General features: G+C 35.9%; 5 protein-coding genes across 5 annotated transcripts; 2 read left to right on the top strand and 3 right to left on the bottom strand.

Moving 5' to 3' along the window:
- The first annotated feature begins 1225 nt into the window (after positions 1-1225).
- On the top strand, positions 1226-7046 carry AG (K-box region and MADS-box transcription factor family protein). The gene is made up of 8 exons (XM_088807160.1): positions 1226-1462; positions 4078-4159; positions 5091-5152; positions 5239-5338; positions 5483-5524; positions 5865-5906; positions 6021-6187; positions 6872-7046. Exons 1-8 carry the CDS (start codon positions 1236-1238, stop codon positions 6873-6875), a joined length of 726 nt encoding a protein of 241 aa, XP_088663286.1. The 5' UTR covers positions 1226-1235; the 3' UTR covers positions 6876-7046.
- Positions 7047-7808: 762 nt separating this feature from the next.
- LOC18596598 (GDSL esterase/lipase At5g45670-like) lies at positions 7809-9888 on the bottom strand. The gene is made up of 6 exons (XM_007025187.3): positions 9801-9888; positions 9415-9677; positions 9127-9251; positions 8774-9016; positions 8426-8672; positions 7809-8244 (listed from the first exon to the last, which is right to left on the bottom strand). The coding sequence occupies exons 1-6, from the start codon at positions 9857-9859 to the stop codon at positions 8039-8041; spliced, it is 1143 nt and encodes a 380-aa protein (XP_007025249.3). The 5' UTR covers positions 9860-9888; the 3' UTR covers positions 7809-8038.
- Positions 9889-10773: 885 nt separating this feature from the next.
- On the bottom strand, positions 10774-12726 carry LOC18596597 (GDSL esterase/lipase At5g45670-like). The gene is made up of 5 exons (XM_018123316.2): positions 12380-12726; positions 12031-12155; positions 11681-11926; positions 11344-11599; positions 10774-11234 (listed from the first exon to the last, which is right to left on the bottom strand). Exons 1-5 carry the CDS (start codon positions 12612-12614, stop codon positions 11011-11013), a joined length of 1086 nt encoding a protein of 361 aa, XP_017978805.1. The 5' UTR covers positions 12615-12726; the 3' UTR covers positions 10774-11010.
- Positions 12727-16256: 3530 nt separating this feature from the next.
- On the bottom strand, positions 16257-17354 carry LOC18596596 (adenine phosphoribosyltransferase). The gene is made up of 2 exons (XM_007025185.3): positions 16603-17354; positions 16257-16489 (listed from the first exon to the last, which is right to left on the bottom strand). Exons 1-2 carry the CDS (start codon positions 17194-17196, stop codon positions 16322-16324), a joined length of 762 nt encoding a protein of 253 aa, XP_007025247.3. The 5' UTR covers positions 17197-17354; the 3' UTR covers positions 16257-16321.
- A 1741-nt stretch (positions 17355-19095) lies between these two features.
- LOC18596595 (alpha,alpha-trehalose-phosphate synthase [UDP-forming] 1-like) lies at positions 19096-25546 on the top strand. Its single transcript, XM_007025182.3, has 18 exons — positions 19096-19403; positions 19491-19848; positions 19945-20042; positions 20122-20510; positions 21232-21346; positions 21473-21574; positions 21727-21877; positions 22415-22503; positions 22880-22928; positions 23033-23133; positions 23222-23409; positions 23707-23824; positions 23958-24134; positions 24204-24326; positions 24414-24501; positions 24630-24760; positions 24853-24951; positions 25025-25546. The coding sequence occupies exons 1-18, from the start codon at positions 19353-19355 to the stop codon at positions 25400-25402; spliced, it is 2805 nt and encodes a 934-aa protein (XP_007025244.3). The 5' UTR covers positions 19096-19352; the 3' UTR covers positions 25403-25546.
- The last annotated feature ends 320 nt before the right edge of the window (positions 25547-25866 follow it).

Genomic DNA, 25866 nt, shown 5'->3' with positions numbered 1-25866 from the left:
TTCTTCGTTTCAAAGTAAATATTCTACTTTAGTTCGATGATGAATAGTAGAGAAATTTATAAAATTTATTCTAATATTTTTAAGTTGAAATTTTAAAAAATTCCCTAAGATTAATATTATATGTTTTGTATGTTCCAAAAGGGTAAAACATTAAAAGAGAAAGTTGGACTGAAATCAAACATTATTTAGGGACATATTCAAGTGAAAGGATATAAGACACTTAAATATAAACAAAAAGAATACAAATGACCAAAAAATCTCTTTTGTCTCGCCAAGAACAAAAAAAAATTGACAAGAAAGCTCTCTAGCTCAAAGAATAAGAATCAAAGGATCAAATGGAAAAATAGTAATTAACAAACAATGAGAGTTCCCCTTTGTAATTTTGTTTACTTTGTTTGTCTCTCCTTTGAGTTAGCTTGTTAGCAACTTAGCCTAACGTCTCATTCACCCCATTAATAGTCCCTTGGAAAAGGTCCCTCTCTCTCTCTCTCTCTAATGCAATGCCCTCCCTCCATTCACATGCAAGAAAAAAGGGAAAAAAAAAAAAAACTAATGGTTAATGGAGTCTGAACCTTACAAGTGATTCCCAACTTTAACCTTTCTTTTGTTCCTTCAGCTTTAATATAATACCACCACTTAGAAGAGGAAAAACCAAACGAAATACTAGAAAAAGATACTATTCTCGTATTAAAAACGGCAGATTAATTAGCTGGTTTTATAAATGATGATAAATCAGAAGGGTCGCTGTTTACTTTTATAAATAGACACCTCTCAACTCTTCCCCGCTCCCATTTTCTGCATCTCTCTTGATCAGGTTTGTAGAAGAAAAAAAAAGGAGAGAAAAACCTCAAAACCCTTTTTGTTTCTGTCCTTAATTATCATACTCCCTTCCCTTTCTTTTCCATCTGCAGGTTAGTCATCTATAAGCTGAAACATAGTCCTTTTAATCATTTTCATTGCTTCACCTCTTTTGGGTTCAATCAATCTTTTTCACTTAACACCCTGATTCATCCACTAGTAGCTCTCCTTGATCATCACCATATCAGCCTACAAGATGTTAAAAACTTAATTATTTTCAGGGATATGTATAGTTCTGCAAACATTTCCTTTCCTGCAAACTTAACAGTGCTCTAAAAGGAAGATACAGTAAATGCTAGTACCAGTTATTGTGTGTATGTATGTATGTATGTATATCATTGTTTATCGTGTATTTTTCTATTTCGCAGTTAGCAATCATGGTGTACCCCAATGAATCATGTGAGACCTCTCCCCAGAAGAAAATGGGAAGGGGAAAGATCGAGATCAAGCGGATCGAAAACACAACGAATCGTCAGGTTACTTTCTGCAAAAGGCGCAATGGACTGCTCAAAAAGGCCTATGAGTTATCAGTTCTTTGTGATGCTGAGGTTGCTCTGATTGTCTTCTCTAGCCGTGGCCGCCTCTATGAGTATGCTAATAATAGGTATATATCCAACTCTTTGATCTTAATTTTTCTCAAAGCTTATCAGCTTCTTTTTTCCTTCTCGAAAAAAAAATCCCTCAGTTTTTATACTGTTCATCACTAAGTCTCTTTTTCACTTGAGTCCAAAGGGCATTTCTTATTTTCAAGTTTGTTTTGTGAAAAGTACAATGAAAATTTTATCAATGGAGATATTTCCTATTGGTGTCTGCAGCTGAAGGCTTTGCAACAGATCTTTGGGTTGATTTAAGTAAAAGAACATAATTATTGGTTATATATATATGTATATTTTGGTGTAAAGCTTAGATTGAGTTCTCTCAAACTAAGATTCACTTGTCTTTCTTTCTTCTATTTTGTCTTTTTCACTTGTATAAGCTTTGGGCTCTTTTTGCTGTTTATGATCGTTTCTTGAGTTCCTACTTTGGTGGGATACATAGATCTGGTGCAATAGATAGAAACAGGGAGCATTATGTTTTTTGCTGGTGAAAAAAGTATAGGTTTTTGGGAAATATGTGCAGGCCTGTGAGATCAGCCTCCTTTCTCCTCCATTGTTGTTAAATTTTCTCTTTTTTCCTTTCCAATATACCTCTCTCTTAGCTGTGCCTGTCTCAACCATGGGACTAAGATAAGGGCCTAGAAACAAAGCTGTCATGCTCCCATTAGCTCAGATCCCCCAAAGCTCTTGACACTTCCTTAATGGCACGTCAGTTAGACATCAAGAGAGAGCAAAAGTACTTTGCCAGAAAGAAAGTAAAAATAAAAACAGCAAAGTATTTTGTCCAAATTAAGAACCCCATCAAAGACATAACATTAGGGTTGCAAAAACCCAGATTGGTTCTTTTATGTTTTTTTTTTTTCCTTTCTTTTCCCTTTGGGAACATGTTAAAACTCCCTTTTCCAACCAATCACAACCAAATCAGGCCTCAACTCAATCACATCTAAATTAGGGTTCTTACACGAAATTTCCCTAAATCCCGTTTTGCACCACGTGAGTTCCCCCCTTCTTCACAGTCAAACGAAACCAAATTAGGGTTTTGTTATTATATCTATTATTAACCACATAAGGCTAACAGTTTGTCCCAAGACTTTCAATCAGTAACCCTTAAATCAAGTAAAGTAATCTTTCCGCAACCAATCACAACTCACTGAAACTTTTACATGGTTTTAGACATTTCCCTTGGTTTTTTTTTTTTTAGTACAGTTAAATCTATCTAGGGTTTTGATGACCCCAGAGTAAGATTAGGTTTGGTGTTTTGTCGTAGTTACAGAATCTTTTGGTCACGTCACGCACGATTTGTTCAGTTTCTGGACTACTGACAAATGGGTTCAATGTCATGATTCCAAAACTGGGTTTTCCTTGTTTCTTTTTTCATCATTTGAACTCGAAAATTCATCTTATATGAGACATAGATGAAATACCCATCTGCCCATTTTTCTTTTTCATTTTTCTTCTTAGATCTCTATTTCTCACTCGGGTAAAAATTCTTTTACAAAAGCTTCTGTGGGAAAGAGAGTGATTTGAGCCAATGAAAATAGCTCGACTGCTATCATTATAATGACTCACTGTTGGCATTATGGAGTGAAGCTTTGCAGTTTGCATTTGTTAAAGATCTTGCGTAGTCATATTTGTGCAAGTTTTGATAGGAGGGAGAGAGAAAGAGAAAAAAGTGAAGTCAGCAGTGTTGTTTCAGAGAGACAAGGTACGACAACTGCGAGCCAATGGGAGAGTTCTGAGGTTTTGGCTTCTTCCGTGAAATGTAACAATGGCTGCTGAAATGGACGGCTCTGATGTACTCAGAGTTTCAGACAGGGACAGGCACCGGCTAAAATCACTATTTTATTTCATATTTTATTGTTATATGTCTTTCGGCCCTTGCTTTAGCCCCTTGAAATATCATTAAATCCATAGATTTTTTACACTCTTTTTGGATTAAACGAGGTGGATAATAACTAACAATGCAGGATTTAAAAGTATTGTCCTTTGTGTAATGGGTTTCTGACATCTGGCCCAAGATTTGACCATGGAAATCTCTGAGCCAATTATACTGTCAGAACAGTGCCAGCATGGCCGAGACAGCCAATCACTGGCTCGACGAGATTAAGGAATCAGCACATCGAGGAAATTTAAGGAGCGGGGGTGACTAGGGTCTTATCAAATAAATAAACAAAACTTGGCTTTGTGGTTTCGTATTAGATGCAGTTAACTGAGAAAGTTGGTTGATTTGACCGTTATAATCTAAGCTTAATAATTTTGCTAGCTAGCTTTAGGTATAATGATGATAACTCATGAGAAAAAGTGCTGAATTTTCATGATTCCATTTCTTTTTTATGGCATCAATATCAGGGCTAGCGAATAGTGATGTAGATTTAGCAGGATAATACCTAGGGCTGGTGCTCATCTTTTATCTGTCTAGAGCCTTCAATTTCTTTTTTGATTTATGGTTCATGGAATACCTTGATGTGTTTATGTATGTAGTTGTGAAAGCTTTTACATATTCTAATTTCTCAGCTAAATGATACTTAAGGAAAGCAGCCATTTATATATGTAGACATTCACTTCTATCACTATATATATTCTGTGCTGCTAATTTATTTTATGTAATTAACAATGTTTGCAGTGTCAAAGCAACAATTGAGAGGTACAAAAAAACTTGTGCAGATTCCTCCAATACTGGATCAGTTTCTGAAGCTAATGCTCAGGTATAAACTCAATCTCCAAGCCTTTCTTTTTTCTTTTTTGTTTTCTTGTACATATGGAAGTACGTGGAATTATACTATAAGAAGCGATCCTCTCTATCCCATTATAAACTTCATCCATCTTTTTCTCTTTAATATTTAAAGTTCTCATTGTTAAAGTGTCCTGTTGAGAACTTCATTCATATTCTTGAAGTCACATACATGGCACCTTGATGAGTGGCAGTATGGATAGAAGAAGCTGGCTGATGACCTGCAATGACTATAAAAAATAAGTCTTTGTTTACAATCACAAGTCCTCCACACCCTTGACTTCTGTATTTTTGTCACGTTTTGTGTTGAGACATGATTGTGCATCAAAACTAAGTTGTATCCCATGGTCTAAAGTTTCTTCTGAAATGGAAAATTTTAACTCTTTGAAAATTGGAAAGCTGTGTTTAAAACACTGAGGTAAGTTAATTAAGAAGAAAAAAAAAATTCCTTATTGTGATAAATTCTGAAGCTAGAAGGATTTATCATTGCATTTTTTTTTGGCCAGTAATTATCATAACTTGATCTTTAAAATTATATGGTTTTGGTCTTAATTAAATTTTAATCTAATCTTCTTTTGGCTGAAAAGAAAATAAATGAAGGGCCGGGGCAGATTTTAGCTCTATTTTCATAAAGAAAGAGCAGACTTTCCTTGCCTTAAAAGGGCAATCATATTGTAAGGATTTGACCATTAGGTTTTCTATGACCTTTATAACATATGTAGATAAAAATGGTATTAGATTTCTGACAATGGTGATTTTAATGGGTTTCCTCTTGTTTTATCAAAAAAAAAAATGGTATCTTCATATGATAAATCTCATGAACTTACTCAAGTGGAAGCGTGTACATTCAATTCTAGTCATTGATGACATGAGTTAAACTAATGCCATGCGGATGTAAATCTCAGTTCTACCAGCAAGAAGCTGCCAAACTACGCGTGCAAATTGGGAATTTGCAGAATTCAAACAGGTTATGTCCTATGGTCTTCATTCAGTTGCATCATTTTATGTATTTGTCTTTCAAACCTTTTCTTTAACAATGCAATATGTTTCCAGGCATATGCTAGGCGAGTCACTCAGCGCATTGCCTATGAAGGATCTTAGAAGCTTGGAGAATCGTTTAGAGAAAGGAATTAGCAGAATCCGTTCCAAAAAGGTCTCTTTTTTGTGACTGACATTTTATGTCTATAAAAATAGTATTTCTTTCAAGATGACTATGCAATCTTTCTTTCTAGCCCTGGGATTGCCACTGACTAATTTTCTCTTTTCCTTTTAACTTTCTTCCTCCAAACTCTACCAGAATGAGCTGCTGTTTGCAGAAATTGAGTATATGCAGAAGAGGGTAAGAATCTTTTGCACTCCAGTTACTCTTCATATTCCTTTTAATCGAAAACGATTGCCCGCATATGGTATAATGCAATAACTTTGCCAACGTATATGTGGTCATCGGTTAAAGGCATCCAAATGGCATGGGGTGATCGTATCTGAATAGCATTTCAACTGTATGCAACACTATATTTAACCCCTCCACAGATAAAATTTACTTTCTTCTTGGATATGCAATGCCTTGATCTTGGAAAATTTAAGAAGGCGATCTATGGATGCGTACTATATTGTTAAAACCATTTCACATGTCGGCCTGACAATGCAGTCTTTTTGTGGTATAAATTTGTTCATTGCAGGAAATTGACTTGCATAACAATAACCAACTTCTCCGAGCTAAGGTCTCTCTCTCCTTTCAAGCTCTTCTGTGTGCGTGCGAGCACGTACTTGTGTCTTTGTATTTAGCAATCATAGAAATAGTAATGACTTGAGGACCTCATTACTGCATGCTGCAGATAGCTGAGAATGAGAGGAAGCAGCAGAACATAAATTTGATGCCAGGAGGGTCTAACTTTGAGATCATGCATTCTCAGCCATTTGACTCTCGGAACTACTTTCAAGTCAATGCATTACAACCCGCCAATCATTACCCCCACCAGGATCAGATGGCCCTTCAATTAGTGTAAGAATCTTTTACATCATTTTTTCAATTATGGGTAAATGCACCTCGAAATTACATCATCAACATGCAACATTTACAGTATTTTTCATGTACATGGCATTTATAGACATGTCTTTCTTCAAAATTGGACACATGCGCCCACTACACAGCGCACCCTATTGAGTACCAAGTATCACCTTCAACCATTAGATGTTAGAAAACTCACATCTTTAGATTTTAAAACGACTTAACAATCATGAAATATAAACCTCACTTGATTTATCATAATTGTAATTTGAAAAAGACAAATGCTAACCATGTCAAAACCCATGAACAAAATATGATTCAGCCTGCCAGAACTCTAATAATTGCAATTTGCAATATTCCTGTTCTAAATATGTGTTTTTTCCTATTCATTTCCTTTGGATTTGGTTAGGTTCTTTTAGGTTTTAGTTTTCCATTGAATTTGGGATGCCATACTCTTACTCAAGCAGTAAAATTTTTATGCATTGGCTGGTGGACTGTATCATAGTATACTGTCTAAGCAACAGATGATCTATAGCCAGCCACTTCTGAGTTTTATCATATATCTCATTATTTCATCATCGGAATACTGTTAATCATTAAGACATAATGGTGGTTCTGAATGACCATAAAAGAAATAATCCAAGACTACATTAACAAGTTGTTTCTATGACTGTGCAGCTAATATTCTGGTGGAGTAAGTGCTACATTCTGCTGTTTCTGTTTTAGCGAAGAGCATCTTAGTATTCTGTCAGGTGAAAGCTACCAGTATCCTGAAAATGCTATAAGGCAGGAATTCAACTTCCCTTAAATGGAGGACTGTAGTACTACTCTTCTGCCATGCTTTAGCTATGTAGTGTGTGTAAGACTGATAAGTTTGTTTGTCAGACAAGAAGTCCTCTTCCATATGTTTATGGCATGCACTAGGATTCTACGAAGGTTAACCCTCATGAGTTCATCATGACATTTCTCAACCTATCTGATATACATATATATATATATATACTTCTATTTCTTATATATGCTTGCATGACTATATTATCTATGGTTGGTTTACTAACGTCATAATCTCAAAATTTTGAGTTGAGTTTAAAGGTTAGGAACAGCCACAAAGACAAGATTTTTGTCCTTGAACTTTCAGTCTTTCTAGTTTAGAGTACTAGAGGTCATTAAGACAAGATGTCAAATGGCTGACATTTTAGTTCTACACAAAGAGCTATCCTTAAGACAAGAATCAGTAATTCAAGCTCTGCATTTGCGCTAAATAACCCAATATTATTAGAATGAACTGTAGCTTTTAATTTGTTATTGGTAACTCAGACTACCTGGCTCTAGGCACTAATTAAAAGCTTGTTAAAGTTTTCATTTAGCATATGCCTGCCTGAGTAGAAGAGGTCCTAACTTTTGCTGTGGACAAAACAAATTACTGTCTTGTTTACTGCTCAATGACCTCTCAGGTTTAGTTTTCATTTAGCATAATTGTTTGACTTGCCTGAAAATTAGTATATATTCAAAAATCTAAATTCAAAGTCTCACCATGCATATAAGTCAGGCATTTTGATTATAATTAACAAAAAGCTTGAGCAATAGCTAATCAATTAATCATCCATATATATTTTCACTGAGGCTAGTTCCTAGTGGTCCAATTCTCAGTCATATTGAACCAATGAAAATGAACCGTAATTCACTTCATATTGCTCGTTAGGGAGTTACGCCCTTAAGGTTCTTCATCATATGTACCATTAGTCAAAATGGAAAAACGAAATACAAAAGCAGCAATGATTTCATCACAGTTTTGGGAAGAAAGCAACAGCTCCTTGCCTACTGGTGAGTAATCAGGGTATCAGGTCAGGAATACCCAAAACCATTTGTGTCAAAAAGACAGTGGAGAGAAGTAATTTGGCTTGTTGCAGTTACAGGGTTCGCAGCTTCGGAAGGATGAAAAGAATCAAAGAAAATGAATAAATTACTGTTCCTACATGGAGCTGTGTTGGGGACACATTGACCAGTTTCCTTGACGACCTCACAGCATCCAGTGATTTTATAGTTAGTACCTGAGATTCGCAAGAATAAACGTTAAGTTATGACCAAAAATTGGAAAAACAATTGCTATAATACAAGAATGAAACATGTAATGTTTGTTAAATATTGAAATGAAAATTTTGATAAATGTTAAATTCTAAAATGAGCATTCAATCAAAATTTGTGATCGAATATTGAGAATCTATACTACACCTAATATAGAAATATGTTTAATCAACCCCCCAAAGTTATCCAAAAAGATAAACTTTGCATCCTTGAATTTTTCATGAAGCTCATCAACGAGTTGCTTGAGCTTGTCATTGAAAATTCGGACGGCGTTGTTCATTTCCTCCACACATAATTTGCCATATGTTTCATGAGAAGCTACTGCATCTGGGGTGCACCCCATCGGTCCCAGTCCACCCAAGGCCACCTTCCTTGCTCCTGAACTATACAAAGTCTAACAAGGAACAGCAAAAGAAGCTGATTGTCAATAATGGAGATATGGAATTTCTATGTTGTTAATCGATTTGAGAGAATTGATTGGCAGGATTGGATTACCGTTAACTGCTGAGAATATTGCTCAATAAGAATTGTGGCGTATTGCTCCGGGATAAATTTTGTGCTAGTGGAATAACCAGGCTTGAAGTAATTGTTAATGTAATCATTGCTTCCCATTCCGACTGAATATAAGTACTGGTTCAGGTACTTGGTTGCCGAGTCTTTAGCTTTGAGTATGCTAACAATGAATGAGATTGTGATATTGTAGTTCTCTAACTGCTTGTTTAAGCCAATGTTAATGCCCTGTGACAGAAAAACACATTAGAATGGTTACTTTAGGCTTCCTTTGAGAACATTGTTGATCATTTTCAAGTCTCTGAACGCGGCTATGCATGTGTAGGGTATCAATTTACCAATTTTGTCCCAGTTTCATCACGAATTCCTGCTGAGCCGGATGCATAATTGACACCTTGGAGTATCTCCTCGCCCTTAGCAGTAGTAAAGGGAGGAATGATATTCTCAAAACCCAAATATTGAGCTGTAATCAGAGGAATGATATATATCCTCTAACAGTAATTGAAAAACAAACATATAAAAACTGAAATGAAATACAATGTATCAGGATCAAGGAATCATAATTTAACAAAAACCCTGATCTGGTTAATGAAAATGGAGTCAGTAGACAGAGAGGAAGGGCAGACCAAAAAAATCTGGAGCAGTTCGACCATTGGAAAACCTTCCAGTGGATCCATGAGGAAAGTCAATTCCATAGGGTGGGTAATTGGATTTAGCTGAAGTAGAAAGCTCATTATTATTTCCAGGATCAACCAAAGAGTCTCCGAAGATAAAATAACAGGGCACTTTTGGTTTCCGAGGTTCGATTTGTTGCAAGTTTGAAACCCCCAGGAGAAGAAGAATCACCCCACACAGTTTCTTGTTACATGCGATATCCAACGAGTCAAATCTACAAATCAAGTTCAGAAGAGAAAGAAGGAAAACAAAGATGAAGAAAAGAAGTGCAAGGTTGATATACAACGAGGAAATTAAATGGCAAAAATGAGGATTGATTGTGAGGTTAGGAATGAACCTGGGAGAGGGATCCGTACGTGAATAGCAAAAGCTCGGGGGTTGCTTGCGATGCGCCATAGCATGCCAGCCTATTGTTCAAGGCTAATGGCAAACATACTCTTTCATGTGTAAGGGACCTGAAATTTTGTTTAGACATCGTGCGGACAAGCATTCTGATGGGGCCCAAATTTTCGTGTAGAACAATTACATGATAGTATCATTTATATAAAATAATTTTTCAACAAGTGTTCTGTTTTTTTAAAAAGCAAAAAGGGTTTGGGAAAGGCAGACCAAGGGAAAGAAGATGGGCCTTAAGGACTGGTAGTTCTGGTCCAAACTTTGGACTTGATAACAACTTGTTGCAATTTTTTTTTACTTAAAATATATATATATATATATGTGCATTGCATAATTACTTCGCAATCTTCATATATGATTTGAATAGCAGATGTACTTTGATAGTAACATGATATAGATATTCAACTTAGAAACATAACGTAATTTTATATTTTTGAATTACCGATATAATTTAATAATATTAAAAAAAATTGGCATCATTTATCTTTTTTATGTTCAATTGAATATTGATCAATTTATTTCGTAGATAAAATTTTCGTCAATGTTCTGTCATTATTTTACTACAAATTAAAATTAATGTATCAAAACTTGATTGAAATATTTAAATACATAACTTAATTTTGATTTTTTTAATCCCTTTTCCTTTAATCTATATTGTTCTTTTCTATTTCTGTTTTTTTTTTTTTTTGAATAGCTCTTCTATTTCTGTTTCCTTCCCACCCTTGCCATTGTCATGTCCATAAATTCACCACCAATAGGATATTTTTAATTCTTTATATTTGGTTGAATATGAAGATCCTAGAAGAAATCTTTCTGACGACGCGAAGTAATATTGTAGAAAAAAGAGGGCTGCAATTATTGTAGTTCAGAGTATCATATTTTCCATTTATGATATGATTTCTACTCACTCTCAGTGGTCCAAATTCAAAAGCCTTTAGCATTACAAGCCAAAATTTTACATTACTTTCACAAAGATACACCCACAACATAGACTCTGATATTTGACATTATAATTAATTGCCACATCCCTTAGAACGATGACACTAATGATTGTAACAAACTTAGAAATACACAAAAAGAGTTTGAATCATATGAAATAATTATCTATTTTATAAATATTTATTATCCTACCAAAAACCTCGTCTCCATCTTCAGAGCTGGGCAAGACGGCGGATGTCGATCGGGTAAGCGTCAGAGGAAGACTGAGCACTGTATGATCTCCTTCCAATGATCACATTGGCAGCCTCACCTGGATGAAAAGCATCCCAAAACAGGTACTCATCCCTGTTTTGGCATGGGGTTTGGTAAGGCAAGCAGGTAATTTGCCCATTGTTCCTCCCCACCCCACAACACCCTGCATTTGTCACCTTGAAACCTGACATTGACCAAGGTAAATTACATTAGTTATTGGTATTAAAGAGTCCCTTAAAGCCTTTTTAGAGTGTCCATAGGTACTCATTTAACGTTTTCAAGATGTTATTTACCGTAAGCTGCAGGGTTGCTTGTTATGTCTTGGAAAATTCCATAAGCATTAATGTAGATGAATTTTGCATCAGAATTGTTGTTGTTGAATTGATCAACCAGAGCTCTAAGCTTGCTATTGAAAATCCGGTTGGCATCGTTGATCCTCTCCACACAAGTTCTACCATCTCCGCTATTTTGAGCCAGTTCGTTTGGGCTGCACCCTATCTGACCCAACCCAACCAGCACAAACTTCCTTGCACCGTAGTTGTACAAATCCTGGAACATCCACAGCATTTCATTATAACAATCACATTAAGGAGCTTGGTTGGAAAAAGAAAATGGAAAATATATACTAACTTGAAGCTGCTCAGTGTATTGTTGAATGAGAACGTCAGCATATTGCTCGGGGTTATATTGCCTGCTGGTTGAGTAAAAGGCGGGCATGAAATAGTTGTTAAGGTAGTCGTTGCTGCCCAATCCGATTGAGTAAATGCACTTGCTCAAATAATTTGCTGCTGTGTCTTCATCTCCTAGCAAGTTCACCACTTGCGAAACTGTTTCTCGGTAATTTCTGACTTGCCCGCTGAAACTGATCCGACCTCCCTAGTGAAGTTTGCAGATAGAAGAAAATTTAGTTTGGATAATGATGCAATATAGTTATAGGTGATTCAAGAAACTATTCAATGTTAAGCTAGCCAGTTCATTACCAGTTGCTGTCCAGTCTCTTCTCTGATTCCGGCAGCCGCGGATGCATAATTAACCCCTCCCAGTATTTGTCTACCACTTACGGTTGAGTAAGGAGGAATGTAATTGTCAAAGCCCAAAAGTTCAGCTGTAGATAGAAGAATACTGTTAAATTGATAACATGCCATTGCACTACTGTTGTCACTTTTCAGATTGAAGTTTCAAATATTAACCATGCAACAATCAGCTCTATAAAATCGTTATCTAATCTGGTCTATTCATTCGGTTGCTTTCAAAGAGACACTAGTGAAAGAAATCGAGTATAGTCAAACAGATGATGAAGAGAAAGAGACTTGATAATTAGGAGCTCACCTATGACATCGATAGTAGTTTTACCGTTGGAAAACCTTCCGGTCGGTCCATTAGGGAAGTCAATCCCATAAGGCAAGTAATTAGCTCTAGCCAACGACGACAGTTGATTATTATTCCCATTGTCCACCAAGGAATCCCCAAAAATGAAGTAACAAGGAACTTGCGGTGCCCCTCTAACCCCAAAGCTCAAATTCAAAACCAACACCACCCCAAGCACCCCCCACCATTTCTCCATTATAATTACTCAAATGGTAAGAATCAGAAGCTCAAAAAGAATGCTGGAAACGTGTGGAGTAAGCCTAAGGGAATGATGGCATCTGGTAAGGAATACAAATGCCAACAGGTAAGTATATATACCGACAAAAATGAGTGCAGATCGAAGCTAATTATTCAGTCATCAAAAGACAAGGCAAGTGATATTGTTTTTAGCTTTTACAGTTGAAGGAGTAGGTTAGATGCATTAATTTCACGCGGAGATAATGTGAGGAGTCTGTTCCCCAAGGCCGGCATTGCATTTGCACCTCTCTCTCAGCTTTGAATTTCTTGCGGAGTTTGATTTTACTCGAACCAAAGAACTTGTCGGTCCACACAGTCAGCTCGCATATAGTATCATATATTTTTTTTTTCCCTTTTTGTTCTTTATTTGTTTTGTCTAAAGAAGTATGAATGTATGATCATCATCATGATTATGGAAAAAGGCAATTCTCCTAGTGTTAGGATTCTACATTTTGCTATAGATTTGTTTTAATGATACTAATTAAACCACCAAAGTGCCACACTGAGAGTGGCAAACAGGAATAATACGCGTTGAAGGAGAGGCTTTTATGATGTAATTTTGTACTATAATGCAAAATTTAGACAAACTTATAGTACCCAACGTCTCTCCTGCATCAAGTTTGGACTTGTAACTCCATGAGAGAGAGAGAGAGAGAAGAGAGGAAAACCATGTCCGGCTTTGAATCGTCAACTACCAATTAAGTGATCAAGATTTCTATTTTGCATGATCCCAAGGCTTTTCATGCATTAATGCTAGCGATAACTTTACCTTAATTTCTGATTTACATATAAGAAAATTCAGAGTTTCTGTTAATTAGCTTATGTTATATATGGTCAGTGTTGATTTCATTGGTCTGCATTAAAGTGAAGCTTTTACGTTCTTTCCCACAACTCAATTTTATATGAGATGATGCTGATAGGTTTCTGAATGGAGTAATCAATCATATTCATGCATCAATTACACCCTATCCTTATAATCAATGAAAAGAAAAAGTTAAATTAGATTGCTGCCCTAATTAATACTCTACCTACGCCATTGAATGATGATGTGCACATCGTTTAATGGCCCATTTTACTCACATTTTGCTGTTAATGAGCTTTCATCCTCACCAATTCAACGTCTATAAGCTACCCCAACTGCAGCCTTTTCACGAAAGTCAAATCGCCAAAAGCTTGACATCTCATCAACTTGGCCTGCGGAGAAGAAAAATGGCTACTCAGTCACATGCCATCACACTGAGGCACTGACCAAAACCTCTTGTCTTGTGGTCCTATTCCTGGAAGCGGCAATTGAGCAGATTGCACAGGTCTGGGTCGGGTTCTTCTTGGATTTCGGGTTATTTTGCACTCGAGTTCACTTCAGTTCAAATCAAATAAATTTTTGTGTTATTCTGAAATTCATATAAATTATAAACATTTTTATAAATTCGAATATAATAAATAATTTCATCTTTTTTCGTAATAGATATCGTGTCAATATCATTGATTAATTTGACAAATTTAAGATAAAAATTTTAAAATTTAAGAAATTGATAAATATTTGTAAAAATATTTATGATATAAATGATGTTATAGTTTTATCTATATTATAAACTCATTATTAGTATTTTATGTGCTTCCATTTTTATGTTTTTAATCATTATAATTTTTGTGTCAAGTTTTTTAATTTTTCTGGTTAGTCATGAACATAAACATTAACAATACATATAATCATACAAACAAATGTCCAATTAGAATGAATAGTAGATATTATTAAAAAAATACCAATTAACATTCATAAAAAAAAATACATACTTAGTAAAAATATATCATTCAATGAATCAATTAATTGACCTAACAGTAATACTTATGAATTATAAGAAATTTAAAATCATAATATTTAAAATATTCAAATTAATTAATCTAAAATTATAAGAAATCAAAAAAACTTTCCGAAAATTTCCTTATTTTTAATTTTCCACATGATTAGTTACATATGAAATTAAAATATTCAAACGTTAAATTAATACAATCATTTTATATGATTAATTATTGTAAATAATAAAGGTGGCAAAAAAAAAAATCGTTTGGTATTCATATTTAGTGTCTTTAACTTAACTTCATAATCCAACTCAAATATTCAACATTGAAAAGGTTAAAAATAGATTACTATTATTATTATATAATAATTATAATAATATCATATTTTTGAAAAAATTTAAAATTTTTATTTAAAAAAAAACGGTTTATCATTTATATATTTATTAATTTTGACAATATCATTTAATTATAAATGTTTACTAACTTTAAATTGGATCGATTTAAGATTTGAAGTTGTTTTAGATTTGATTCGTTTTAAGTTAAAATCGCATTGGTACTTTGAACTATAACACTTTCGATTTTGAATTGAAACGAATTCAATTTCGGATCGATTTAAATGGGATTCGCGTTTTATCAAATTTGCCACCTACCTATTCCTGTATAGATAAGTAACACCCTTTCGGCTTTTCCTATTTATTTTGCGTTTACTTTGATCTTCTCAACTCAGTGCCTTACAGGAAATTGAATGAGAAACTGTACAATAGTCGCTCTTTGAAAGGGAAACATTTACTTCAATTCAAAACCAAGATAATAAAAATGCAAATTCGACGATCAAGATCTGGAGCAGCAATGAATATGACGGTGCGTGTACGTATGTCTTGAAATATGAATCAAGCAGCCAGAGTCATTAATGCTAGTGGGTAACCAAATTTAATGAAGGAGAGACGAAGTCATACCGAGTAACATGGGTCTTCCAGGGCAACGCATTGGTGCACATCAGCTGTGTACTGGCTGGCTCGTCGTTGACCTTCAGCGTCGGTCTTACGAGTCACAAATGCAGTGCAGAAAACGTAGATCATCGACATCCATGGAGGATGGAACAATAAGTTGGGTACCATGTGAACGGTTTTATATGTATTCAAGCGTAAGTATGCGTTGAATCCTTAATTTCTTCCCTACTTTCCCATCCGTATCATCTGCGACATAATGAAGATGCATTCCAACTCAATATTGAAACTGTACTTCAAAATCAATATATTATCTACCTTGTGATTTGTGGGTTTGGATAATTTCATAATTAATAGGAGTATTGTTGAAATGAACGCAAAGACATTTATCGACGTACGGATATGATCATGTCCAAATAGCATGTTTTGATTTTTTTTAATAATTTTTTGATTTAACCGACCACCCGCCACATGACTTATTAATGACCATTTCTTTTATGTTATGAAAATGCCAAGCCGCTTCCTTTATTTCTAGGTACGAGCCCAACGCATGTTATCCACCACTTGTGGGTTCATTTTACTATCATCATCTTACATTTACCTTTAGAGGTGTTAGCCTAGACCCATGGGCGGAGCACCAGATCACGGTTTTGGAGTTTTAGTTAATATCCGTTTGGCGTTTAAACTTGCACACGCTGCGCACATAAGATACACACTCCCGCTGCGAGCACCCATGGGCTGTACACGCATGGGCCGCCCATGAACTGGATGGAGTCCACGTCGCTTGGGCTGTTAAATCTGAGTTGAGACTTGCTCAATAAGGGAAAGGTTATTTTCATGAATAATCTTTAAAATTAAACAAAAAAAAAACCTGAAATTATATTACACAAAAGGATCACAATAATTATGTCCTCCTTTGTCACAACTCTTGGGAGTAATCAGAAGCAGAAAAAAACTGCGAAGATAACTCCTTGAAAATTTGAACCAATCCTTTCAAGTCATTACTCCCAATTTCCAAGCAGTCCCTCAGTAAACCTCCTTCCACTACTTCTCTTTCCACTGTTTCAATCACTTCTCTTAATGCCCCCTGCCCAATTTTCCAATATATGCAACCAAAATAAAATTAAATAAATTAAGTAAGTAATTACACCATTTTTAAATTTTTAATTCCAGTTTTCTGACAAAAAAAAAAAAACGTACCGATCTTTTGAACGCTTTGAGGAGGCGGTTCAACAGCCGCTTCGAAACAGCGAGGGCATTTCCGTAATTCCGTGCGATCCAGCTAGCCCTCTCCATCTCCGAGTTGGACCGACTCAACTCGCCCAACATCCTCCCTAACTGGTTCAAATCCGATACGACGCCATGGATTTCCCCGTAATTTAAATTCCCCCTCCAGGCGTAGTTCCAAACGTAGTCCCATCCCACCGACCACGCCGCGCCCCAAAACCCCACCCCTTGCCATCGCTCCAGCTTCTCGGCGACGAGCCTCGCCCGGTTCGAGCCAGCCGCGTCCCCGCGTGAGGAACGTAAGTTGGCCACGCGCGTCAGGAGGGAGTGGGAGAAGGAGCATAGGGATTTGTATTGAGAGTAAGAGAGGGAGTTTACGGGTTGTAATACGGTGGTGGCGAGAAGGAAGAAAAGTAGGGCGCTCGCGCGTGGTGGTGAAGCCATGGCCGTTGATTCAACGCGGTTAAGTTTTTGACTGTTGACGAGAAGTACCGCCGTGATTTTTTTAGAGGAGACGAAGACGGTGAATGGAGGCCGCAACAGGGCCTGTGATTGGACTGGGCTCATATAAATGGATCCATTAAGACCCAAAACACGCAAAAGTGAATTTAGATATCTGCCTTCTTCTTCGCCAACAATAATTGAATAAAAGCAACAACAGATAAGTCTGAAACGATGAAACAAATGTGTCCCATAGACCCATACTGTATTAACAATTAGACTGAACAAAATTATACAAATCTGTGATTGAATTCATCAGACAGCATTTTGAGGCTTAAATTGGTACTACTCATTGAAAAAATTTGCAATCATTTTGTTTTGGATTTTTGGGTGCCCAATTGCGAAATCATTGTGAGGGTCCATAATTAATAATTTGAGTTTCTGAGAGTAAGAATTTCCTTTCACGTCGACTTCTATCGAAATCTTCTGGCCACCATTGCAATCAAAGAAAACGCCACTTTGCCTTTCATAGGAATGAAAACAACGTGACCTGCAAAATTTCTTCACATTCTGTCCTTTTCCGATGCCCCCTCATTATATATATATATATATATATATATATATATATATATATATATATATATATCATTTGCTGCTATTATAACTTTCTTCTTCCCTCAAGCTTAGCCAGACAAGAATTGCCAATGTTCTTCTGCTTTCTACATCAACCAGATATTCCCTTGATTTCCTTTCTTTTTTCCCTATTCATTGTCATTGATTAAATTTTGTTCTTATTATGGTAAGTACAAATTCACAATCGTCTTTCAAATATCTAAGAGACGATTATTTAGTTCGGTGAATCAAATCATTAACTCTTTTTTAATTAATTTTGGGATTACTTAGACATATATATATATATATATTTCAAATTAAGTCAACTTCAGTCATAATTTGCTTTGAAAATTATAACACAATAAATTTGGCATGAATCAGTTCCAATTTATTGATTAATCAAGTTTAAGGTCAAGAATGGTTGACTTTCTCAATGAATTTTCCAATTCAAAATAAATATTTGGTCACTTTAATGATTTGTTGTAGTGAATGGTTCACACTCCCTAAAGCATAGAAAAGGAATTTTTTTTTCCACATATTAAAATTAATTCTCGAAATTTAAAATTGTTTTCATTGATTAAAAAAAAGCAAAAGAAAGAAAAAATTATCTTCTGACAGTTTAGATTTTTCTACGAATAATGGCAAAATACAATCATATATTTTTTAATATGGGAAAAGTGAGTGATTGTGACTCAATATATATGGATCTCTTTCAATTTCACACGTGAAGAGTGATGTCTAAAATCTAAATTTTGGGGATAAGTTTTTTTTTTTAAATTAAGTTCGGAATAATTTTTTTAAATGATTAAACAAAAGTTAAAATCGAAATAGTGAAAGGTTTTGTTACGTAAACCAGGTGTGGATGACCAACTTATTTTATATTTTTTTTCATAAATTCAACTATCATAAGCTAAGAAATTTATATATAAAAAAATGATTAATTAATCTGCAATAGTCAAAATTTCCAAAAATGACAATTAAAATCCAAATCTTCTATTCTAAGTTAAACTATATAAAAAAATGAGATAAATATTAAAAAAAAATGTCACGTTCACCGGACAAAGAGGGGACAATATTTTTTATTTTGCTCCAGGAATCAAGATCCTTCTAGTTTTACGAATCTCAATTTTATAAAGCTGGCATTTTTATTCTTAAATTCTAAAAAAAAGGAAAGAAATATCATGATGTGCTATATATAAATATAAATTAAATTCGAGTTATGACATATTAACTCAATTGGTAATAAATTATTTGTTTTGATTCTATTTAATGAGAAAATATGATTCCTAATATATGCGTCGACTTATCTCTTTGGGATTTTTCTTTATAAAAAAAAAACACGCACACACGCACAAATTCCAAAAAGCAAAGGCTTGGCAAAATCCTGCTGAGGTGGTTGCTGCATGGCCTGAGATGAAAATGCAAGAAAAAGGAAGCGTGTTGGCCTCTTCTCAAATGGCAAAATGGTTTGGATAACAAAATTCTATGAAGATGATGCTGATGATATAAATCTATCTGTGTATATGGTGATAGATTTTTCTCTTTTCTCTGAACTCATTGGCTATTAGTTTTGGTAGCCACAGCCTTAGCCTCCCAAAATATCCGCATTTTGCCAACTTGCGCTCTCCTCCTCCTCTTCTCCGTATTACCCTTTTTTCTCATCCCCATGAATGTCAATTTCATCCCAAGAGATCTGCATTTTGCGTAAAGATAAGAATCTGGTAAATGAAACGCACGCTTTCTTTTTTATTTTCTTGTATTATTAGTTTTGTTTGTTTGTAATTTGTATATTTTGTTTGGTTTGTTAGGCTTTGTTACAAACCAACGGAATGCCAGGGAACAAATATAACTGTAGTCCTGGCACACCAAGAACGAGATTGGAAAGGCTTCTTCGAGAGAGGGAGTTGAGGAAATTCAACAAGTCTTTAAATGAAGGAGAAACAGAGTCATCAACCAATGACCCTTCCTCACCTGATGCTGAAACTTCAACTTGGTTCAACGATGAAGAATCCTTGGAAACGGTTTCAGCTGGCAGGGTTTCTCTCGACGGTTCCAAACAGCGGTTATTGGTGGTCGCTAATAGGCTGCCGGTTTCCGCGGTTAGGCGAGGGGAGGATTCATGGCAACTTGAGATGAGTGTAGGAGGCTTAGTCACTGCACTTCTTGGTAAAAATGATCACTTCAATTCTTTTACATTGCGGTTTTTTTCTCCTTTGAAAATTCATTTTTCAATTGTTCGGTTGCCATGTTTTGTTTATGAAGGTGTGAAGGAATTTGAAACCAGATGGATTGGTTGGGCTGGTGTAAATGTCCCTGATGAAATTGGACAGAAGGCATTGACTAAAGCTTTAGCTGAAAAGGTTACTCCTATCTTCTTATGTAATTGGTAATCTTGAAAATGAAGCGTTAGTGTTTAACTCTGTGCTTTGCTTAATGCAGAGATGTATACCGGTATTTCTTGATGAAGAAATTGTTCATCAGTATTATAATGGATATTGTAACAACATATTGTGGCCGCTGTTTCACTATCTTGGACTTCCGCAAGAAGACCGCCTTGCAACTACTAGAAGTTTTCAATCTCAGCTTGATGCTTATAAGAAAGCAAACCAGATGTTTGCTGATGTGGTCAATGAACATTATGAAGAAGGAGATGTGGTTTGGTGCCATGATTACCACCTAATGTTTCTTCCAAAATGTCTTAAAGAACGTAACAATAAAATGAAAGTCGGTTGGTTTCTGCATACTCCTTTTCCATCTTCTGAAATCCATAGGACACTGCCATCTCGATCAGAGCTGCTGAGATCTGTTCTTGCTGCTGATTTAGTTGGGTGAGATCATTTTGTTTTCTGGCATTATACAGACAAGCAAATGCTATTATCTTGGTTTTCTTTCTATGTTTTTGTATTGGTATTTATTTCTAGGGCATCTGGATTGAGCTTAGTTTGCATGTCTAGGAAGGTGTTCAAATTTTCACTAAATCTAGTACTAATAATGTACTTTGGATTTGGCTGAGCAAAGCTAGTGGACCTTAGGCTAGGATTCGACTCAGGTTTTATCCCCTCCCTTAATGACCAGCAGAAAGGTAACAAACAAACATAAGAACAGCAAGAAAGCTAACATTGAATCACATGTGTTCTCTCTGCAGAATCATGAAGTTTCAAGGTTTGTTTTTCTCCTTTCTTTGATACCAAACCATCATCTTTAGCCAATATATGATACCAAAAGTTCTCTAATTCCCTAGAGGTTGAATTTAGAAGCAGGGGTTAAAAATCGTTTAAACTGAACCCTTTTTATCTGCAGTGCTCTGCTCTGGATAGTAGTGCCCTTGATTGTCAAAAGAGATCAAATTCAATCATCCCTGTTTTGACATGTTGTGAGTTAAGCAAAATCATGAATTTTTTAAACAATGCGCTAAACTGTGATGTCGGTTTTAATGGACCCTGCTATAACTCTGTGTAATCTGTTTCTTTCTGCCAAAATTATTTTATGTCAAGTCCTCAAGGCCATTACTATAGTATTGTTTTAATTGCTGGTATGTTGACCTTCCAGCTTCCATACATATGACTATGCAAGGCATTTTGTTAGTGCTTGTACTCGTATTCTTGGGCTGGAGGGGACACCTGAAGGAGTAGAGGATCAAGGAAAGCTGACTCGTGTAGCCGCAGTATGTATTAGTTGATCTTGCTCTCTTTCTCTTATTATTATCTAAACACCTTCAAAATTTCCAGTTTCCAACAGGAATTATTCCTTACCACACTTTCTTTCGTTTCATGGGAGCTTGAAATTACAGTTTCCAATAGGAATTGATTCTGATCGGTTCATTCGAGCTCTTGAACTCCCTCAAGTCCAAGATCACATGAAAGAACTGAAAGAGAGGTTTGCTGGCCGAAAGGTAGGGAATACTTTCTCCCACTCTTTTTCACATATTCTTTGACTGATATTTGTTAATGTATTGGGCATTTTAAAATCTTATGTTTGACTTAAGAGAAACAGACTTGCAAACTGTTTATCAGTCACTTATTGTTAATGTTTCATAATGGTAAGGTAATGTTAGGCGTTGATCGGCTTGATATGATCAAGGGAATACCACAGAAGATTTTGGCGTTTGAAAAATTCCTCGAGGAAAATCCTAATTGGCGTGATAAGGTGGTTCTCTTGCAAATTGCTGTCCCTACCAGGACTGATGTTCCCGAGTGTATGTTTCTTCACAAACATTTTTCCTCTTTCTGTTAGATTTCTTGAAACGTTCCCTTAACTTTTGCAACAAGAACTGCCAAGGCAGTTAACCATTATCACAGTCTGTCTTAATAATACACTAGTATCTCAAGATGCACTTCTCATATGTTGATTTGCCCTCTCATCATGTCATGGTGACTTTCATAACAATGAATTGTTGTGTACATGATTAAAGTTGAGGATGCAGCATCAATCTCATCTTCATCCGATTGTTTTGTATAATGAATGTGTTTTCCTGAGTCACTTATTGCTTTTTTACCACCATTACTATTCTGCCTCTATTTCAGTCCTTTTTCATCCTTTTCTAGGCGCAGTTTACCCTGCTTTAAGAATTAGATTGTGCTTTTCAGAATATCATTTCATTTCATTTGCTGATAATTGGAGGTTTCTTTGACTATGTTGACATTATTTGTTAGCTAACCTTAAAGTTGCTTTCAACCCTCTCCCTCTTCCCCTCCTCCTCAAAATCTTACATGTTTGTTTTCTTGATTCATAGATCAAAAGCTTACAAGCCAGGTCCATGAGATTGTTGGGCGCATTAATGGAAGATTTGGAACTCTTACTGCTGTGCCCATACATCATCTGGTTTGCCTTTACCTTATTTATTATCTTTTTATATATGTCACTAGAATATGATAAAGGAACTTAAATAATGGTTTAATGCTCACCTACTGTCAGGCCTAGCAATGGTCCATTTAGTTGATTTAACTTGCAGCGAATATTTATACTGCAACAATAGTCTCAGAGAAGAAGAAATCAAACACTTTTTCTTTTTTCTACCTCCTTTCTTTTTCCTGAAGGGATTATATTTTTAGCTGTGGAAGATGAAACATTCTCCATCCTTTAATATCAGCTTTGACATGCCTCAATAAGTTTTGAGCTCATGTTCTCTGGACTTATGTCCGTTATTGTTGATTGACAATGCGAAGATTTCTAAAGAGCTTTCCTTACTCTTTTACAGGATCGTTCTCTTGACTTTCCCGCATTATGTGCACTATACGCTGTTACTGGTACTGACTCATGTGCCGTAACGCAATTTTCAATCACTATTCTTTGTTTTGAATGATAACTTTTCTTACGCATGTCCAATCTTTTGGCAATTAAAATTGTGCAGATGTTGCTCTTGTAACATCTTCGAGAGATGGAATGAACCTTGTGAGCTATGAGTTTGTTGCCTGCCAAGCTTCCAAGAAAGGGGTACTTATACTAAGTGAGGTACTCAGATATGATTTATCTGGTTATCTAATCTCTTTCCAAAGTGTGAAGCTTAAATTTTCATAATAACCTCTCTGTTTATTTCTAGTTTGCAGGGGCTGCTCAGTCTCTTGGTGCTGGAGCCATTTTGGTTAATCCATGGAATATCACTGAAGTTGCTTCTTCCATTGGCTATGCTTTGAATATGCCAGCTGATGAAAGAGAAAAACGCCACCACCATAACTTCATGCATGTGACTACACACACATCTCAAGAATGGGCTGCAACCTTTGTAAGGTGCTGATCATATAGCTCAGTACTGGTAATTTCTTTGATGAAAACATAAGTGAAGGAGAGACCACTGCTCATAATGTGACAGTAAGAGTGAAAATAAGGCCTTACGTTCAACCCCTTCCCTTCATTTTTTGATATTAAAACAGAATGAGAACACTAATTTACTTTTCAAAATCTTGGAATTTAGGCTGTGGAATTTGAACTTTCCATAATGGATGAGTGGGTGGTTTCCCTTGCCCTTTGTCTTATGTCTATCTCTTGTTTCAATGTTATTATACTCTCTGAAGCTTACTTTTGCAGTGAACTTAATGATACCATTGTTGAAGCCCAATTAAGGTTAAGACAAATTCCACCAATACTTCCTATTGAAGTTGCTGTTGATCGTTACTCAAAATCCAATAACCGATTGCTGATACTGGTATGTTCCTTTATTTAACACTGTAGAAAGAGCCACTGGTCTCTCTCTGAACATTTGAGGAAGAGAAAAGAGGGAAAAACTGCTCCTTATTATTAGCATTTTCATTTTCATGATTGCACTTCCATGTTTACAGGGACTCAATGCAACTTTAACTGAACCAGTGGATACCCTTGGGAGGAAGGCCAATCAAATTAAAGAATTGGAGCTTAAGTTACACCCGGATTTACAAGAACCCTTGAAGAAGCTTTGCGATGATCCAAAGACAACAATTGTTGTCCTCAGTGGAAGTGACAGAAGTGTCCTGGATGATGTATGCTTATTTCTAATTTTTCTGACTATAATCGTGTTTCTATCTGTGAACTAATAATTTGCCCTACAGAACTTTGGTGATTACAACTTGTGGTTGGCAGCAGAAAATGGTATGTTTTTACGAGTAACAGGGGGAGAGTGGATGACAACAATGCCAGAAAATTTAAACATGGATTGGGTGGACAGCGTTAAGGTGCATACATTAGTTAGATTAAGTTTAGTATAATCCATGTGGAGTTCTCCAGGCTCTGGACTTTCTGATGCTTATTCCTGATTTCAGCACGTATTCGAATATTTTACTGAAAGAACTCCTCGATCTCATTTTGAGCTCCGTGAAACTTCACTTATATGGAACTATAAATATGCAGGTCCTCGTCAATAAACTTCAATAATTTCATATTGTCCCTTCCATATAAATAATCACATAATGCTTTTAAGCTTTATCTTGGTTTGTTACGTTTATTGATTTATTATCTGAACATAACTAAAAATCTAGATGTTGAGTTTGGAAGACTTCAAGCAAGGGATATGTTGCAGCATCTTTGGACAGGTCCAATCTCCAATGCGTCTCTTGATGTTGTCCAAGGTAGCCGATCTGTTGAGGTTAGAGCCGTTGGTGTTACAAAGGTATGTCTTAGGGGTATCATTCACACCTGTTCTGCTATTCCAATCAGAATCACAAGGTTGTAGTATGTTGTCATGCTTTCATTAATGTGTAGGGCGCAGCGATTGATCGAATCCTGGGAGAAATAGTTCATAACAAAGGCATGAAGGAACCCATTGATTATGTCCTATGTATTGGCCACTTTCTAGCTAAGGTGTGTTTCAATTACCAAGTTTTAGGTCCTATACAGATATCTTTGGTTTGCTCACTTGTGGAATTTGATTCAGGATGAAGACATCTATACCTTTTTCGAGCCCGAGCTTCCTTCAGAAGCCCCAGCTCCGGTAAGACCCCAGATACCAACACCCGTCAGGACATCCGTTTCAAAGCTGCCAGTGAGTAAAAGTGGGTCCAAGGCAGCTCGCCTTAAGAAACAACGGTCGTTGTCAACTTTAGAAAGGAACACAGGCTATCCTGTAATCGGAGGTGCTTCGCAATCAACGGTGCTCGAGAGAATGTCACTCCATGAGGGTTCTTCAGTACTTGACCTTCGAGGGGACAATTACTTTTCTTGCTCTGTTGCAAGGAAAAGATCGAATGCTAGGTATCTCCTTGGGTCATCAGATGATGTTGTGAAACTCTTGAGAGAGCTGGCAGATTCATGAAGTTTACATGAAATCCTATAAATGTCTTAGCTAGTACTATTACAGTTGATGAAGAATTTTAATGTTGCTCAACCCATTTTCTTTCTTTATAGGTCCTAATTTTACTCTTCATAAAAAATTAAAAAAGAAAAAACTTTTTCCCCATTATCTGTTCTACTTTGTTAAAAGCTTTCATGTTCAAGTGGCTATTGGTGTGTATAAGATTGCTTATAATTATTATACTTATGTTGATTGTACCAATTGACAATCAACTAACATATATCAATGGCAAGAGCCAAGAAGAGTTAAAAGAAACCAAGTGTTAGCTCAGCATTGAGAGGGGTAAGGCAAGCATGCTGTAGAGAGGGCCTTCAAAAGTTAAAAGTAATCCAAAAACTGCCCACAATTTTGACAAATTTGAGCTGCAAAATGCAGGCATGTATGCCGTATTCAAATGGGCATGCAAAGCACCCAAGCAAAAGTGG

Source organism: Theobroma cacao, chromosome 6, assembly GCF_053813885.1.
Source record: "Theobroma cacao isolate CCN51 chromosome 6, ASM5381388v1, whole genome shotgun sequence".
NCBI lineage: Eukaryota > Viridiplantae > Streptophyta > Magnoliopsida > Malvales > Malvaceae > Theobroma > Theobroma cacao.
Note: the sequence above shows the minus strand (reverse complement) of the source record. Positions and strands in the feature narration are given on the sequence as shown.

Excerpts from the sequence above, each read along its gene's own strand:
- AG (XM_088807160.1), top strand. The coding sequence starts at position 1,236 with ATGGTGTACCCCAATGAATCATGTGAGACCTCTCCCCAGAAGAAAATG. Across the intron at positions 5,153-5,238 it reads AATTTGCAGAATTCAAACAG|GCATATGCTAGGCGAGTCAC; the intron begins GTTATGTCCTAT and ends ATATGTTTCCAG. Across the intron at positions 5,339-5,482 it reads GCAGAATCCGTTCCAAAAAG|AATGAGCTGCTGTTTGCAGA; the intron begins GTCTCTTTTTTG and ends AAACTCTACCAG.
- LOC18596598 (XM_007025187.3), bottom strand. The coding sequence starts at position 9,859 with ATGGCGCATCGCAAGCAACCCCCGAGCTTTTGCTATTCACGTACGGAT. Across the intron at positions 9,252-9,414 it reads AACTGCTCCAGATTTTTTTG|CTCAATATTTGGGTTTTGAG; the intron begins GTCTGCCCTTCC and ends CTCTGATTACAG. Across the intron at positions 8,245-8,425 it reads TAAACATATTTCTATATTAG|GTACTAACTATAAAATCACT; the intron begins GTGTAGTATAGA and ends TGCGAATCTCAG.
- LOC18596597 (XM_018123316.2), bottom strand. The coding sequence starts at position 12,614 with ATGGAGAAATGGTGGGGGGTGCTTGGGGTGGTGTTGGTTTTGAATTTG. Across the intron at positions 12,156-12,379 it reads AACTACTATCGATGTCATAG|CTGAACTTTTGGGCTTTGAC; the intron begins GTGAGCTCCTAA and ends TTCTATCTACAG. Across the intron at positions 11,600-11,680 it reads AATACACTGAGCAGCTTCAA|GATTTGTACAACTACGGTGC; the intron begins GTTAGTATATAT and ends TGGATGTTCCAG.
- LOC18596596 (XM_007025185.3), bottom strand. The coding sequence starts at position 17,196 with ATGAGCCCAGTCCAATCACAGGCCCTGTTGCGGCCTCCATTCACCGTC. Across the intron at positions 16,490-16,602 it reads TCAAAGCGTTCAAAAGATCG|GGGGCATTAAGAGAAGTGAT; the intron begins GTACGTTTTTTT and ends AAAATTGGGCAG.
- LOC18596595 (XM_007025182.3), top strand. The coding sequence starts at position 19,353 with ATGTCAATTTCATCCCAAGAGATCTGCATTTTGCGTAAAGATAAGAAT. Across the intron at positions 23,825-23,957 it reads ATAACCGATTGCTGATACTG|GGACTCAATGCAACTTTAAC; the intron begins GTATGTTCCTTT and ends CCATGTTTACAG. Across the intron at positions 24,952-25,024 it reads TTGGCCACTTTCTAGCTAAG|GATGAAGACATCTATACCTT; the intron begins GTGTGTTTCAAT and ends AATTTGATTCAG.